Below are 17,064 nucleotides of genomic sequence, written 5' to 3'. Positions count from 1 at the left end.
CTAAAGCAGCGAAAAGACACAAAGCCATGAAAGGAGACTAATGTAAGTTCCACTGAATACTGTGGTTTTTTTTTATTTAAACCCCTGCCCACCAATGTAATATTTTAATACTATATAGGCCCCTGGCCACCAATGTGTTTTTTTTAAATATTCTTATGGGGCTCCTGGCACCAATGTCTTTTTTTTTCAATTTATAGGGGGGCCCTGGCCACCAATAATTTTTTTTTAACTTGTAGGTAGGCTGTGACCAATAATTATTTTTAAAAACTTTTATGTGGGACCCTGGCCGCCAATGTTTTTTTTAACTTATAATGACTTTTTATAACTTGTGGGGGGTTATCATTTTTAGCGCTGTCTGTGTGGGCGGGATCTAGGGTGGCGCATGGGGGCTGGAGTGGACAGGGACCAGGGGGCGCAGAAAATGTTGTTGTATGAGGCCCCATTGTGTAATAAAGATACTGTGATATAGATAGTTAGAATTGGTTATCTGGGTGGGTTTACACCCCTTAGTGCTCATACACTTGGTCTCAGGGGTCACTGTTAAAAGAATATTTTGTATTGTATATGGGAATAAACTGTATGTCTGGCTGGCAGGACCATTCTTACATTCTACATCAGTGTTGCACAGGCTGTGGCCCTGTTTGTACAGCACCCCTTATTCTAATACATAACATTGTATAAAGGTCACCCTACTACAGTGTTCCAAGAGTAGAAGCACCTTTGCATTCTGTTCATCCAGGCCTCACTACATTGATATATTTGGTCTGGTGCCCCCTAGACACTAGACCTATTAGCGCTCGTTGGGCATATGCAGTGATGTCACTTCCACTCCTGCGGGTCTAGGCTCCTGCGGGTCTAGGCTCTTGCAGGTCTTTTTGCTTCTGCTGCATCAATGTTGGGAACCACCAAGCAGAGGATGGTTTACTGCTGTGTCCAGGTCTAGACTGTGAATCAAAATAAGACTTGGTATTTTAGGTTCTCAGCGGCCCAAACAGCCCCCACCAGCCTAGTAAACGGTGACTGCCAGTACAGGCCTTGCTGACTCCTCTTCCTGGGGGTACAGCTGAGCAAAATGGTGCTACATATGGGTGCCTAGAAGCCATCAGCACTTTATATCAGAATTTATAAAGTTTAAAGGGGAAGTGATGACTTTCTGTGGAACCTTGGCTGCCTGTTCAGGATAAGACATTGGTCTATAGAGAGAGTGTCACTGTCATCTCTACAGAGAGACCTGGAAGATATAAACCATGCAACAGCCAAATAAGCAGGACACCTACACGACCCAGCCAGCTGGCACCAACCAACAAGCCGTTTCTTCCAGAGATGGGACCATGTGTCCCCCAGTGACGACGGTGCCTCATGTGAGGATTAAAGATTACTTGGGTACCTCCATATTCAATCTGCTGTGCTGCTGCTTCCCCTTTGGACTGGCTGCTTTGCTCTACTCAATACAGGTAGGTTTGGTTGTGTAAACAGATTTAAAAACACCTTTATATTCCAGTAGTCTCCAGCCTGAAATTTAAAGTGCTATCTGGTTGCCAGGGTCACTGACCCCCCCCCCCCCCCCAAAAAGCAAATTATTACTGAAGCTAGATCATTGTTATACTTTATTTAATTCTGTTCAGACTGTGTCTTATTTATCTTCTGGTCTGACACTAAAACCACCAACTGGTTTCCAGGGTGATGAAGACCTCTTTATAAATAGGCCCCCTGCTATTTGTCTATAATGTCCTCTAATGTACTTGTAAAGTCTAATCATGTCCCCTCACAAGCGCCTTTTTTCCAGAGAAAACAACCCCAACCTTGTCAGTCTCCCCTCATAATATAACTCTTCCCCCCCTCTAACCAGTTTAGTTGCACTTAGTCTCTGCACTCTCTCCAGCTCATTTATATCCCTCTTAAGGACTGGAGTCCAAAACTGCCCCCATACTCCAGATGAGGCCTCACCAGGGACCTATAAAGAGGCAGAATTATGTTTTCATCCCTAGAGTTAATGGGGTGAGTGCTTATTTGTACCCTGGGTACCCCTGGAACTATAGCAGGGTGACTTTTACCCCAATGTTTCTATATATCTGTAACCTTGTTATGAGCTAAGGGGGCCCAGTCTGAAGGCCAGTTAGGGGGAGATTTGGGGTGAGTGTTTATTTGTACCCTGGGTACCCCTGGAACTATAGCAGGGTGACTGTTACCCCAATGTTTCTATATATCTGTAACCTTGTTATGAGCTAAGGGGGCCCAGTCTGAAGGTCAGTTAGGGGGAGATTTGGGGTGAGTGTTTATTTGTGCCCTGGCTAAGCTTGTTTTGAAAATAGGACCTTGACCAGAGGTTAGAGTTTTGAGTAAATTACACCCCTGTATCCCCAGACTCCAGGTATTTATTAGTAAGGTTATTTTTTCTGGCCTATTTATTTATAAAACTATAAGCACTTTTGGGTCGGTCTGGCTATTACTGAATATATGTGGCTTCAGTCATACACAACTAGGGGGGATATACTGCCACTTTACAAATATTTCTAACAATAATTAAACATTAAAGCAACCTACCATATTCAAAAGTTAATCATTTATTATCCTGCACTCAATGCCTTCTAAATCCCCCCAATGACACCCCTGGGGCTTTCTCTCGTCATCTAAATTGCAACACTGGGAGTGTTTTGATCCATGATTCCAGGCTGTATATAATATACAATCCTGGTCACTCCTGGACACTTACCTAAGTTCTGCCCTTTTTGGGGATCTATGAATTTTGAATGGGATTTTCCCATTTCTCTTGTGTGACAGCCTAAAGACAGAATGTTACCACTATGAGCCTTTATTGCTTCCACTTTATTACATTTAGCTGCACATTCATTTCGGGTCCTTCTTTTTGCCTGTCCACCCTTACAGCACTTTCAGTACCCCATAATAATGTAATATAATTATAATTTATAGCTTGTTGGCATTAGGGGGATAACTTGGTATATTACTACATACAGTTAAGGTTATTTATAAACACTGGGAAAATTTGCACCTGAGCAGTAACACTTGGCAACCAATCAGAAGCAAGCTTTTCTTGTTCTTTCTGCAGCTGGTTGAGAAAAGCTGATCACTGATTGGTTGTTATTGGTTACTGCCCAGGTGCAAAATGTGCCCTGTGTTTATAAATGAGCCCCAGTATGTTGTCTATAGGAATGACACAGACTGGCTCTTAGTTACAGAGATCCAGAAAGCAACAGTTAGAGGGGTTATTTACTAAAATCCAAATTTCTCATCGTCCCAATAAAAAAGCTGACCAAACCCCCATTTTGCCTTAATTATTAACCAAAGCCCTATTTTGCCCTAATTATTAATTAATTCAATTCAATTGGAGTGGGAAAAAAAATCAAGCGAAAACCTGAAACATATGATTTTTTCTGGCTTTTCTCCCAAAAAGTTTTTGCCTGAAAACCTTGAAAAAGTTGAATTTTCGGACTAAACCCAGCGCAGCCCATGATAACTTCAAATTGGGATAGGTGCCTCTACTATTGCCGTAAACACAACCTCAACAGGTCTGAGAAGATGGATTTTCAGATTCAGGCTTTTTGCAGCATCGCGGTATAATAAATATCAGAAATTTCAAGATTTTTTTTTTTTTTAAGAAAAATTTGAGGTTTTGTTAAAATAAGCTTGATTAGAAAAATAATCCCCTTAATGTTCGTCTCTTCTTTTTTTCCCAGACAAGAGATGCCCTCGCTCGGCGTGACTTGGCCTCTGCATCACGTTATTCACAAACAGCGTTTCGCCTGAACATCGGCTCCTTCATATTTGGGATTTTGTGCATCGTTTGCATCATAACCTATCTGATCTGCTTTGGATTCCCAAACAATTCAAATTATGGTTTTCCCAAAGATCCCGTTTAGCAATATGACCCCCCAAACAGCCCAACATTCTCAGCTGAAAAACTAGGACATTTTAGGCCACACCCCCATTTGGACACACCCAGTTCAATCAGGTGACTTGATTTATCTCCACGCTCCGTCCCTTTCAAGAGAGAAAGATCAGCAGTTAATAAAATGTGTTTTTTATTACATAAAAAAATTCCCATGCTTAAGGTTTGTCCCTGAAATGTTGCTAATAAATTACACAAAATAACTCACTGTGCATTTACTTAGAATCTCTATCTTTGTCTTTACACAGAAAGTTCCTTTTTGGTTCCCTTTAAGTTTAGGAAGTTGCCATGGGTCAATAGGTTACTAAGGAAAAGCAATGTGGCAACTCTACAAGAAGCAAATTTACTGAGACAAGAAATTGAGATCCAGTGTTGCAGCCAAATTCAGCCTTATAACTGGAAACGTTTTGAATTGAAGGTGAAAAGTTTACTGGGGCGTTTGAAATGTTTTCTGAAATCGCTTGAACTGACAATGGAAATGTCTAACCGCACCACCCAAATACTGTGAGAAATGTGTCAGACTCTCTCCATCTCATATTTCCTTTATTCATATAGGGCACAAGTAATGAAATTCTGCAGGCTATAGCAATTGTATAAAGTATTGTAACTAGATAAGTAGAACCTTGCCCAAAAGGCACGAGGAAGTAACACAGATCATAGCTTTACCCTGCTATAGTTCCAGGGGTACCCAGGGTACAAATAAACACTCACCCCAAATCTCCCCCTAACTGACCTTCAGACTGGGCCCCCTTAGCTCATAACAAGGTTACAGATATATAGAAACATTGGGGTAACAGTCACCCTGCTATAGTTCGTGGGGTACCCAGGGCACAAATAAACACTCACCCCAAATCTCCCCCTAACTGACCTTCAGACTGGGCCCCCTTAGCTCATAACAAGGTTACAGATATATAGAAACATTGGGGTAACAGTCACCCTGCTATAGTTCCAGGGGTACACAGGGTACAAATAATCACTCACCCCAAATCTCCCCCTAACTGACCTTCAGACTGGGCCCCCTTAGCTCATAACAAGGTTACAGATATATAGAAACATTGGGGTGTCACCCTGCTTTAGTTCCAGGGGTACCCAGGGTACAAATAAGCAATCACCCCAAATCTCCCCCTAACTGACCTTCAGACTGGGCCCCCTTAGCTCATAACAAGGTTACAGATATATAGAAACATTGGGGTGTCACCCTGCTATAGTTCCAGGGGTACCCAGGGTACAATTAACACTCACCCCAAATCTCCCCCTAACTGGCCTTCAGACTGGGCCCCCTTAGCTCATAACAAGGTTACAGATATATAGAAACATTGGGGTAACAGTCACCCTGCTATAGTTCCAGGGGTACCCAGGGTACAAATAAGCACTCACCCCAAATCTCCCCCTAACTGACCTTCAGACTGGGCCCCCTTAGCTCATAACAAGGTTACAGATATATAGAAACATTGGGGTGTCACCCTGCTATAGTTCCAGGGGTACCCAGGGTACAAATAAATACTCACCCCAAATCTCCCCCTAACTGACCTTCAGACTGGGCCCCCTTAGCTCATAACAAGGTTACAGATATATAGAAACATTGGGGTGTCACCCTGCTATAGTTCCAGGGGTACCCAGGGTACAAATAAACACTCACCCCAAATCTCCCCCTAACTGACCTTCAGTCTGGGCCCCCTTAGCTCATAACAAGGTTACAGATATATAGAAACATTGGGGTAACAGTCACCCTGCTATAGTTCCAGGGGTACACAGGGTACAAATAATCACTCACCCCAAATCTCCCCCTAACTGACCTTCAGACTGGGCCCCCTTAGCTCATAACAAGGTTACAGATATATAGAAACATTGGGGTGTCACCCTGCTATAGTTCCAGGGGTACCCAGGGTACAATTAACACTCACCCCAAATCTCCCCCTAACTGGCCTTCAGACTGGGCCCCCTTAGCTCATAACAAGGTTACAGATATATAGAAACATTGGGGTAACAGTCACCCTGCTATAGTTCCAGGGGTACCCAGGGTACAAATAAGCACTCACCCCAAATCTCCCCCTAACTGACCTTCAGACTGGGCCCCCTTAGCTCATAACAAGGTTACAGATATATAGAAACATTGGGGTGTCACCCTGCTATAGTTCCAGGGGTACCCAGGGTACAAATAAATACTCACCCCAAATCTCCCCCTAACTGACCTTCAGACTGGGCCCCCTTAGCTCATAACAAGGTTACAGATATATAGAAACATTGGGGTGTCACCCTGCTATAGTTCCAGGGGTACCCCGGGTACAAATAAATACTCACCCCAAATCTCCCCCTAACTGACCTTCACACTGGGCCCCTTAGCTCATAACAAGGTTACAGATATATAGAAACATTGGGGTGTCACCCTGCTATAGTTCCAGGGGTACCCAGGGTACAAATAAATACTCACCCCAAATCTCCCCCTAACTGACCTTCAGACTGGGCCCCCTCAGCTCATAACAAGGTTACAGATATATAGAAACATTGGGGTGTCACCCTGCTATAGTTCCAGGGGTACCCCGGGTACAAATAAATACTCACCCCAAATCTCCCCCTAACTGACCTTCAGACTGGGCCCCCTTAGCTCATAACAAGGTTACAGATATATAAAAACATTGGGGTGTCACCCTGCTATAGTTCCAGGGGTACCCAGGGCACAAATAAGCACTCACCCCAAATCTCCCCCTAACTGACCTTCAGACTGGGCCCCCTTAGCTCATAACAAGGTTACAGATATATAGAAACATTGGGGTGTCACCCTGCTATAGTTCCAGGGGTACCCAGGGCACAAATAAGCACTCACCCCAAATCTCCCCCTAACTGACCTTCAGACTGGGCCCCCTTAGCTCATAACAAGGTTACAGATATATAGAAACATTGGGGTGTCACACTGCTATAGTTCCAGGGGTACCCAGGGCACAAATAAGCACTCACCCCAAATCTCCCCCTAACTGACCTTCAGACTGGGCCCCCTTAGCTCATAACAAGGTTATAGATATATAGAAACATTGGGGTGTCACCCTGCTATAGTTCCAGGGGTACCCAGGGTACAAATAATCACTCACCCCAAATCTCCCCCTAACTGGCCTTCAGACTGGGCCCCCTTAGCTCATAACAAGGTTAAAGATATATAGAAACATTGGGGTGTCACCCTGCTATAGTTCCAGGGGTACCCAGGGTACAAATAATCACTCACCCCAAATCTCCCCCTAACTGACCTTCAGACTGGGCCCCCTTAGCTCATAACAAGGTTACAGATATATAGAAACATTGGGGTGTCACCCTGCTATAGTTCCAGGGGTACCCAGGGTACAAATAAGCACTCACCCCAAATCTCCCCCTAACTGGCCTTCAGACTGGGCCCCCTTAGCACATAACAAGGTTACAGATATATAGAAACATTGGGGTGTCACCCTGCTATAGTTCCAGGGGTACCCAGGGTACAAATAAGCACTCACCCCAAATCTCCCCCTAACTGGCCTTCAGACTGGGCCCCCTTAGCACATAACAAGGTTACAGATATATAGAAACATTGGGGTGTCACCCTGCTATAGTTCCAGGGGTACCCAGGGTACAAATAAACACTCACCCCAAATCTCCCCCTAACTGGCCTTCAGACTGGGTCCCCTTAGCTCATAACAAGGTTACAGATATATAGAAACATTGGGGTGTCACCCTGCTATAGTTACAGGGGTACCCAGGGTACAAATAAACACTCACCCCAAATCTCCCCCTAACTGACCTTCAGTCTGGGCCCCCTTAGCTCATAACAAGGTTACAGATATATAGAAACATTGGGGTAACAGTCACCCTGCTATAGTTCCAGGGGTACACAGGGTACAAATAATCACTCACCCCAAATCTCCCCCTAACTGACCTTCAGACTGGGCCCCCTTAGCTCATAACAAGGTTACAGATATATAGAAACATTGGGGTGTCACCCTGCTATAGTTCCAGGGGTACCCAGGGTACAATTAACACTCACCCCAAATCTCCCCCTAACTGGCCTTCAGACTGGGCCCCCTTAGCTCATAACAAGGTTACAGATATATAGAAACATTGGGGTAACAGTCACCCTGCTATAGTTCCAGGGGTACCCAGGGTACAAATAAGCACTCACCCCAAATCTCCCCCTAACTGACCTTCAGACTGGGCCCCCTTAGCTCATAACAAGGTTACAGATATATAGAAACATTGGGGTGTCACCCTGCTATAGTTCCAGGGGTACCCAGGGTACAAATAAATACTCACCCCAAATCTCCCCCTAACTGACCTTCAGACTGGGCCCCCTTAGCTCATAACAAGGTTACAGATATATAGAAACATTGGGGTGTCACCCTGCTATAGTTCCAGGGGTACCCAGGGTACAAATAAATACTCACCCCAAATCTCCCCCTAACTGACCTTCAGACTGGGCCCCCTTAGCTCATAACAAGGTTACAGATATATAGAAACATTGGGATGTCACCCTGCTATAGTTCCAGGGGTACCCCGGGTACAAATAAATACCCCAAATCTCCCCCTAACTGACCTTCACACTGGGCCCCTTAGCTCATAACAAGGTTACAGATATATAGAAACATTGGGGTCTCACCCTGCTATAGTTCCAGGGGTACCCAGGGTACAAATAAATACTCACCCCAAATCTCCCCCTAACTGACCTTCAGACTGGGCCCCCTTAGCTCATAACAAGGTTACAGATATATAGAAACATTGGGGTGTCACCCTGCTATAGTTCCAGGGGTACCCCGGGTACAAATAAATACTCACCCCAAATCTCCCCCTAACTGACCTTCAGACTGGGCCCCCTTAGCTCATAACAAGGTTACAGATATATAGAAACATTGGGGTGTCACCCTGCTATAGTTCCAGGGGTACCCAGGGCACAAATAAGCACTCACCCCAAATCTCCCCCTAACTGACCTTCAGACTGGGCCCCCTTAGCTCATAACAAGGTTACAGATATATAGAAACATTGGGGTGTCACACTGCTATAGTTCCAGGGGTACCCAGGGTACAAATAATCACTCACCCCAAATCTCCCCCTAACTGGCCTTCAGACTGGGCCCCCTTAGCTCATAACAAGGTTACAGATATATAGAAACATTGGGGTGTCACCCTGCTATAGTTCCAGGGGTACCCAGGGTACAAATAAACACTCACCCCAAATCTCCCCCTAACTGGCCTTCAGACTGGGCCCCCTTAGCTCATAACAAGGTTACAGATATATAGAAACATTGGGGTGTCACCCTGCTATAGTTCCAGGGGTACCCAGGGTACAAATAAACACTCACCCCAAATCTCCCCCTAACTGGCCTTCAGACTGGGCCCCCTTAGCTCATAACAAGGTTACAGATATATAGAAACATTGGGGTGTCACCCTGCTATAGTTCCAGGGGTACCCAGGGTACAAATAAGCACTCACCCCAAATCTCCCCCTAACTGGCCTTCAGGCTGGGCCCCCTTAGCTCATAACAAGGTTACAGATATATAGAAACATTGGGGTGTCACCCTGCTATAGTTACAGGGGTACCCAGGGTACAGATATATAGAAACACTGAATCTTATAACAGGCTTCCCTTAGACAAAATGGTTGAACTCAATGAATGTTACTGATTTCTAAACCTAAATTAGATAAGTAAACTATGCAGTTGCTTATGCGACACCTTTAGAGGGAAAATTCCAATGAGCGTGAGACCCAATTAATAACTAATTACAGACTGATTGAAGGGCCCTATAAGAAAGTGAATTGTGGCTCCTTGTTGTGCAGCCGAATTCCTTTGACCTTCTCAATGTCACATGATAAGAGTCTTTCTTTCCCATTGGCCGGAGCTGTTCTTGGGTTCAGTCAGTACAAAAGCTAATCATTGTATCTTACAGGTAAATATGAGATACCGACGGGCAGGAATGTGAATGTGTATTGGAAACACTCTCTGCTGTATTACTTGCAGTACATAAGTGTGTAAGTGTGTAATTTGTGTTTGCATTAGGTTCAGGCCCTGATTCTATAAAAAGCTGAAGACTCGTCTCGGCAATTAGTTGTTTCATGTTTTGAAAGTTTCCTTCTCTCTGAAACTCTTTCATAGTTGCCAGTTTAATTTCCCATGCAGGGGGGGATCTCCAATCAAAAATCTCCTGCACAGTTTGAGCCCTGCCCCACAGCAGTAATGGTCAGGTCACTGTCTGGGGTCTCAACTAAGCCTTGTCCTCAAGGCCAGCGCAGTCCAGACCATGGCCACAAAAAGAATATTTAAACTATGGGCTACTGCCCTGCAATGATCCCCAGATGCTACTGCTTGAGCTAAACAGCCCTTGCCCCGTCCCTGTAACCTGCCATCACAATGTTATAGTCCAACCCATTGTTTGAGTTACAGACTCCCTTTTCCTGTAAGATGCCATTATAGTGTTCTAGTCCCTCCCACTGCTTGAGTTAAAGACTCCCTGCCCCACCCCCTGTAAGCTGCCATCATTATATTTTAGTCCCTCCCACTGCTTGAGGTACATCCTGTCTCTCTTACTCCCCCTGTAAGCTGCCATCACAGTGTTCTAGTCCCTCCCACAGTCCCACTGCTTGAGTCACAGACTTCCTACTCCAGAGGTCCCCAACTCTTTTTTTACCCGTGACATGAGCCACATTCAAATGTAAAAAGAGTTGGGGAGCAACACAAACATGAAAAAAGTTCCTGGGGTACCAAATAGGGTTGCCACCTTTTAATAAAAGTTCCACTGGCTGGTGGAGGGGGCGGGAACAAAGGGGTGGGTTGTGACGTCAAAGGGGGTGGGTTGTGATGACAAAAGGGGCGGAGCCACGGCACATTATTGGCTGGGGCGGATCGTGACATCAAAGGGGGCGGAGCCTCTACACTGCGATTGACAAGAAGCCGCCAAAAAAGGTGAGTTTCGGGGCAGGCCATGGGCTTTTGTTAGGTGTATTATTGCTGGTAAATTTCTAATTACCGGCTAAGCCGGTAAAATACCAGCCGGGTGGCAACCCTAGTACCAAATAAGGGCTGTGATTGGCTATTGGTAGCCTCTATGTGGACTGATAGCTACAGGACACTGTTTGGCAGGACACATGATATTTATGCAACAAAAACTTGTCTCCAAGCCTGGAAATCAAAATTAATCACCTGCATTGAAGCCACTGGGAGCAACATCCAAGGGGTTGGGGAGCAACATGGTGCCTGTGAGCCACTGGTTGGGGATCACTGTCCTGCTCTATATCTGTAACCTGCATCTTTTTATTATTGGTTTCTTCTGCCTTTTATTTGGCAAGACTTCTCTCCTTATAAATCCAGAGAAGGGTGACCTGCACCCCGTTGGGCAGCATTGACTTGGAGCACAAGGACAAGAACATCAGTCATACAAAATAAATGTAAAACTCTCTGGAATTTTGATTTGAAAGACAATTTTATTATTAGGAGTGACCCACAGTCATTCTCAGTGCATTTCTTATTGAGTTATTAACCTCTCAACCTGGGGTACGGGGAGTCTTCATGAGAAACCTCAGTCGTCTTCATTGAATTGAATCTGATCACATAGTAGATAATCATTAATGTGACAAAAAATATCCCAACTGCAAAAGCGGCCACATTCATATGAAGTGCATTCTGGGAGGCGCGTTTCGCCGACGCAGTGTCTCGCCGGGCGACAGCCTCTCGTGTCTGAAAGAGAAGAATAAAAAAATATATATAAATATCTAAAATAGAAAAAATACAACTTCACATTTAGGGGTTATTTATTAAAGTCTGAACAGAGTAAAATTCTAAAAAAAATAGATTTTTTTTTACTATAAAATCAGAATTTCTAGTGGAAAAAAACCTCAACTTTTTCAAGATTTATTATACCTGAGAATGGATAAAGTCTAAATCCGAAAATCCGGCATCTCAGACAGCCGAGGTTGTATATAAGTCAATGGGAGATGTCGCTGTCCTGTTTAGTTATTAAGTTTCTCTGGTCTGCGCTGGAATTAGCCCAAAAAAGATTATTTCTGACTTTTCGGGCAAAAATCCACAATATTTGGGATTTTCAAGAAAAAAAAAAAAAATTAAAAATCAAGCGAATCTGAAAAAATTCAGAAAAATTCATACAATTTGCATTTCTGCTCGATTCTTTTTGTGTTTGTCCCTGATCCGATTAAATCATGATTTTTTAACAATAAATAAGGTCCAATCGTGGAAACTAGTTTGTTCAGACTTTTTTGATTAAAATACTTGGACTGTGATAAATAAGGCCCTTGTTAAAAAACCTAAACATATAAAAATGTATAAATAAAATATATATTCAATTAGCATAATATATTTATAAAGGTATAAATACAAATATATATATATACATGTACAAATAAAAAATATATGTAACCATATAAACAAAATAATTTAGAGTATATTGTATACATCTATAAATAAAAAAATATATAAAATTATATATACAGTAGTTTATATAAAAATGTCAGGGTAACATTAATACTTAAAATAAATATATCAACTATAAATATATATATATACTTTATACTGTATATATATATATATATATATATATATATATATATATATATATATACACACACATACATATATCTATATATATATATATATATATATATATATATATATATATATATATATATATATATATATATATATATATAGATATAGATATAGATATATGTATGTGGTAAAAGAGCAAAAATGATTCAATCTCCCATAAAGTGTAAAATTTAGAAATACAGCTATGGGAAACCCCATTATCCAGAAATTTTCAAAATGATTTTCTTTTTCTCAGTAATAATAAAACAGTAGCTTGCACTTGATCCCAACTAAGATGTAATTAATCCTTATTGGAGGCAAAACCAGCCTATTGGCTTTATTTCATGTTTAAATTATTTTCTAGTAGACTTAAGGCATGAAGATCCAAATTACAGTAAGGCCCCTTATTTGGAAAACCTCAGGTCTGGAGCATTCTGGATAACAGGTCCCATACCTGTAATTAACATTTATTTTGTGTTCTTAGAACCTTTAAATTGTTGTACAGGTATGGGGTCCGTTATCTGGAAACCCATTATCCAGAAAGCTCCACATTACAGAAATGCTGTCTCCTATAGACTCCATTATAATCAAATAATCCAAATATTTAAAAATAATTTCCTTTTTCTGTATAATAATAAAACAGTAGCTTTTACTTGATCCCAACTAAGATATAATTAATCCTTATTGGAGGCAAAACCTATTGTGTTTATTTAATGTTTATTATTTTCTAATAGACTTAAGGTATGAAGATCCAAATTACAGTAAGATCCTTTATTCGGAAAACCTCAGGTCTGGAGCATTCTGGATAACAGGTCCCATACGTGTAATTAACATTTATTTTATGCCGTTAGAGCATTTAAATTGTTGGATTCAGCAATAAAAAGGGTATGTAAGACCCCAAACATGTTGTGTAGTAGTCTTTAATAAATCACAGCATTTTGCTACTTTGGAGTGCTCTCCTCCTACTATATTAATTAACCCTTAAATGGTTGAACAGGTATGAGGTCAGTTATCTGGAAACCTGTTATCCAGAAAGCTCTGAATTACGGAAAGGCCACCTCGCATAGACTACATTGTGGGGCACATTTACCTAGGGTCGAATATCGAGGGTTAATTAACCCTCGATATTTGACTGCCGAATTGAAATCCTTCGACTTCGAATATCGAAGTCGAAGGATTTAGCGCAATTCGTTCGATCGAACAATCGAAGGAATAATCGTTTTTAATCGATCGAACGAAATTCCTTCGATCAAAAAAACCTTGTAAAGCCTATGGGGACCTTCCCCATAGGCTAACATTGGCCTCGGTAGGTTTTAGATGGCCAACTTGGGGGTCGAAGTTTTTTTTTAAAGAGACAGTACTTCGACTATCGAATAGTCGAGCGATTTTTACTTCGAATCATTCGATTCGAAGTCGAAGGTCGTAGTCGATGGTCGAAGTAGCCAAAAAAAACCATTCGAAATTCGAAGTATTTTTCCTCTATTCCTTCACTCGAGTTTAGTGAATCTATCTAATTCAAAAGTTTAAAAATTATTTCCTTTTTATAATAAAACAGTAACTTGTACTTGATCCCAACTAAGATATAATTAATCCTTATTGGAGACAAAACCAGCCTATTGGGTTTATTTCATGTTTACACGATTTTCTAGTAGACTTAAGGTATGAAGATCTAAATTATGGAAAGATTCGTTATCTGGAAACCCCCAGGTCCTGAGCATTCTGGATAACAGATCCCATACCTGTACAAATATACAGAGCATTGGGGCCACATATCTGCATTACATCTCTTATTTATAAAAAATATGTACCCAATCTCTTCTTTCATTCTGATCCAAGTAATATGAAACTGGCAGCTTTTGCAGCAGCTGACTGACATTGAACTCAGAGTAAATCATTATACTGGAAATATTATTCTACAGTCACAATAGCCCTTGAACCCCTTGTTACTGTGGCTCTACTACTACTACAAGAGGGGAACCAATGGGGTTTTCTAAACACCTCACCATTACAATTATTAATAAAAGGTTATTTCTTTAAAAATAAAATAAAATGAACCGTGGTTCAGAATATCATCGTTTAGCCAATTTACCTTTAACCATCATACCTGTATAGAGTAGACCAGAGCGGCAACTCCAATGGGAAGGCAGCAACACAGAATATTCATTATAGATGCCACCAAATAATCCTTTATATTCTCCACAGGGGGTGTTGTATCCCCAACTGTTAAAGAGGTTTCTGGCAGGACTGAGTAGGGTGGTAGAGACTTGACATTGTCATCCCGAGTATGTGACTGCTGCATCTTTCTTTTTTCTTCCAGATGAGACAACAAGACTGTTCTGATACTTTCCCTACAGAATATGTACAACCCTCTCTCTCTCTCTCTCTCTCTATGTAGAACTCTATTGGGAGGAGGAACCCATGACATCAGAAAAGCCACAAACAAAACTAACAGGACAAATCTGTTTCTTCTTATTGTGAAATAATATAAAAACCACAAAAATAAATGCAAAGAAAGACAAACTCCACATTCTGGGTACCACTCTCCATGTTTTACCAGTAAACCATAATCCGGAAATCTTGAGAACTGGAGTTTCCTGGATAAAGGGTCTTTCCAATAAACTGACTTTACACTGTATAATTTAAATAGCTGATATCTCGGTCCCGTCAGGCCAAGTCATTAGCTAATAGGAGAGCATATAGGGATAAACATTGTGGGGACCAAATTGCCGTGATGGACCCACCGAGAGATGGATAAGGACAAGAATAAACCCTGAGACTTAGTCTAAACCCTGTACTTAGTCTTTCTTTCCTTTCTATTACTGGCAGCTGGGGACATTTCCCCAAACCCTGGCCCTTACCCCATCCCAGTTATATCACGGCCAGAAGCTTCTCTCCAGAGGAAAATTCAAAAAGTACAGAACTCTTACTCCTATACCCAAAAACCCAGTTACTCTTTCCTGTGCTCTCTGGAATGTCAGATCTGTTTGCAACAAACTCACCGCTATACACGACCATTTCATTGCCAATTCCTTTAACCTACTCGCACTTACTGACACCTGTCTCTCTCCTACTGACACTGCCTCACCTGCAGCCCTGTCCTATGGGTGCTACACCTTACTCATACTTAATCATACTTACTCATACTTACTCATACTTACTCATACTCCCAGACCTGCTAACAGACCTGGAGGTGGGGTGGGTTTGCTTCTCTCTCCCCGCTCTACTTTTAAAGTTCTTCCACCTGTTCCCTCTCTATCATTCTCCTCATTTGAGTCTCACTGCATTAGGCTCTTTTCTCCTGTTTCACTCTGCATTGCTGTTATATATCCACCACCAGGACCAACTGCACAATTTCTGGAGAACTTTGCTGCCTGGCTTCCTTACTTTCTTTCATTTAACATCCCATCCATCATATTAGGTGACTTTAATATACCCGTTAACAACATTAACAACTCTTCTGTCTCTAAACTTCTCTCACTAACCTCCTCCCTAGGCTTATCTTTGTGCTCAGACTCCCCCTCTCACTCCAATGGTAATGCTCTGGATCTCATATTTACCAGACTCTGGTCAACCACCAATTTTACTAACTCACCATTTCCCCTCTCTGATCACAATATGGTCACATTTCAACTCTCACGAACTCCCTCCTCACCCCCTGCTATTCCCCAAACACGTACTTACCGTGACTTGCAAGCTGTAGTCTCATCTCTCTTCTTCCTTTGACTCTCTTCACTCTAATATCTCAGCCATCTCATGTCCTAATGTGGCTACCTCTGTCTACTATAGTCCTCTCACCACTGCCCTCAATGAGCTGCTCCTATAAAAACGAAACGACATACTGCTCATACAAAAGTGCTCCAAAGACATTCACGTGCACTTGAGCGTCGCTGGCGCAAATCCCGCTCAGAATCAGACTTTTGGAGCTACAAATCTGCCTGCGCTCCTTTAACACCAGCCTCTTCCAAGCCAAACTTACTTTACTTCACTCATTAACTCCCTTTCTAAAAAACCAGCACAACTTTTCTCCACCTTTAACCCTCTCCTTTCCCCTTCTCCACCCCCTCCATGTACATCTGTCTCTGCTCAAAATATTGCTGAGCACTTCAAAAACAAAATTGACACTATCAGAAGGGACATTACACTACTCAACTCCCCTAGACTTCCACCACCCTCCCTCCACACTCCCCAGTCTCTCTTGTGCTCCTTCACCCCTGTCACTGATGAGGAATCTCAAAGCTTCTGGCCTCTTCTCACCTTACAAAGGATTGATCCCACTTGATCCAATTGCCTCAAAACTTCTCCGCAGTACCAATCCTTGTCTAATCAAAGCCTTAACTCACCTATTTAATCTCTCGCTCTCAACTGGACGATTTCCTTCTCAACTAAAACATGCTCTTGTCACCCCCATTCTAAAAAAACCCTCTCTTGATCCCTCCAATCTTGACAACCTCCGACCTATCTCTCTGCTACCTTTCATCTCTAAACTACTTGAGCGCCTAGTCTACAACCGACTTACCTCATTCTGACAATAACCTGCTGGACCCCCTACAATCTGGTTTTAAGCCACAACACTCCATGGAAACTGCCCTGACTAACTAATGACCTTTT

At 42.3% G+C, this 17,064-nt stretch overlaps 2 protein-coding genes across 2 annotated transcripts; one reads left to right on the top strand and one right to left on the bottom strand.

Moving 5' to 3' along the window:
- The first annotated feature begins 1,231 nt into the window (after window positions 1-1,231).
- LOC108697065 (synapse differentiation-inducing gene protein 1) lies at window positions 1,232-4,097 on the top strand. The gene is made up of 2 exons (XM_018226734.2): window positions 1,232-1,454; window positions 3,696-4,097. Exons 1-2 carry the CDS (start codon window positions 1,248-1,250, stop codon window positions 3,876-3,878), a joined length of 390 nt encoding a protein of 129 aa, XP_018082223.1. The 5' UTR covers window positions 1,232-1,247; the 3' UTR covers window positions 3,879-4,097.
- A 7,222-nt stretch (window positions 4,098-11,319) lies between these two features.
- LOC121395792 (proline rich transmembrane protein 1B-like) lies at window positions 11,320-14,828 on the bottom strand. The gene is made up of 2 exons (XM_041570075.1): window positions 14,561-14,828; window positions 11,320-11,592 (listed from the first exon to the last, which is right to left on the bottom strand). The coding sequence occupies exons 1-2, from the start codon at window positions 14,753-14,755 to the stop codon at window positions 11,392-11,394; spliced, it is 396 nt and encodes a 131-aa protein (XP_041426009.1). The 5' UTR covers window positions 14,756-14,828; the 3' UTR covers window positions 11,320-11,391.
- Window positions 14,829-17,064: the final 2,236 nt, after the last annotated feature.

This window comes from Xenopus laevis, chromosome 7L (assembly GCF_017654675.1).
Source record: "Xenopus laevis strain J_2021 chromosome 7L, Xenopus_laevis_v10.1, whole genome shotgun sequence".
Lineage (NCBI taxonomy): Eukaryota > Metazoa > Chordata > Amphibia > Anura > Pipidae > Xenopus > Xenopus laevis.
The sequence above is the reverse complement of the archived record's forward strand: the minus strand, read 5'-3'. Positions and strand labels throughout refer to the sequence as shown.

Coding starts and splice junctions, on each gene's coding strand:
- LOC108697065 (XM_018226734.2), top strand. CDS start 1,248: ATGCAACAGCCAAATAAGCAGGACACCTACACGACCCAGCCAGCTGGC. Junction 1,455..3,695: donor CTTTGCTCTACTCAATACAG/GTAGGTTTGGTT, acceptor TTTTTTTCCCAG/ACAAGAGATGCCCTCGCTCG.
- LOC121395792 (XM_041570075.1), bottom strand. CDS start 14,755: ATGCAGCAGTCACATACTCGGGATGACAATGTCAAGTCTCTACCACCC. Junction 11,593..14,560: donor CTCTGGTCTACTCTATACAG/GTATGATGGTTA, acceptor CTTCTCTTTCAG/ACACGAGAGGCTGTCGCCCG.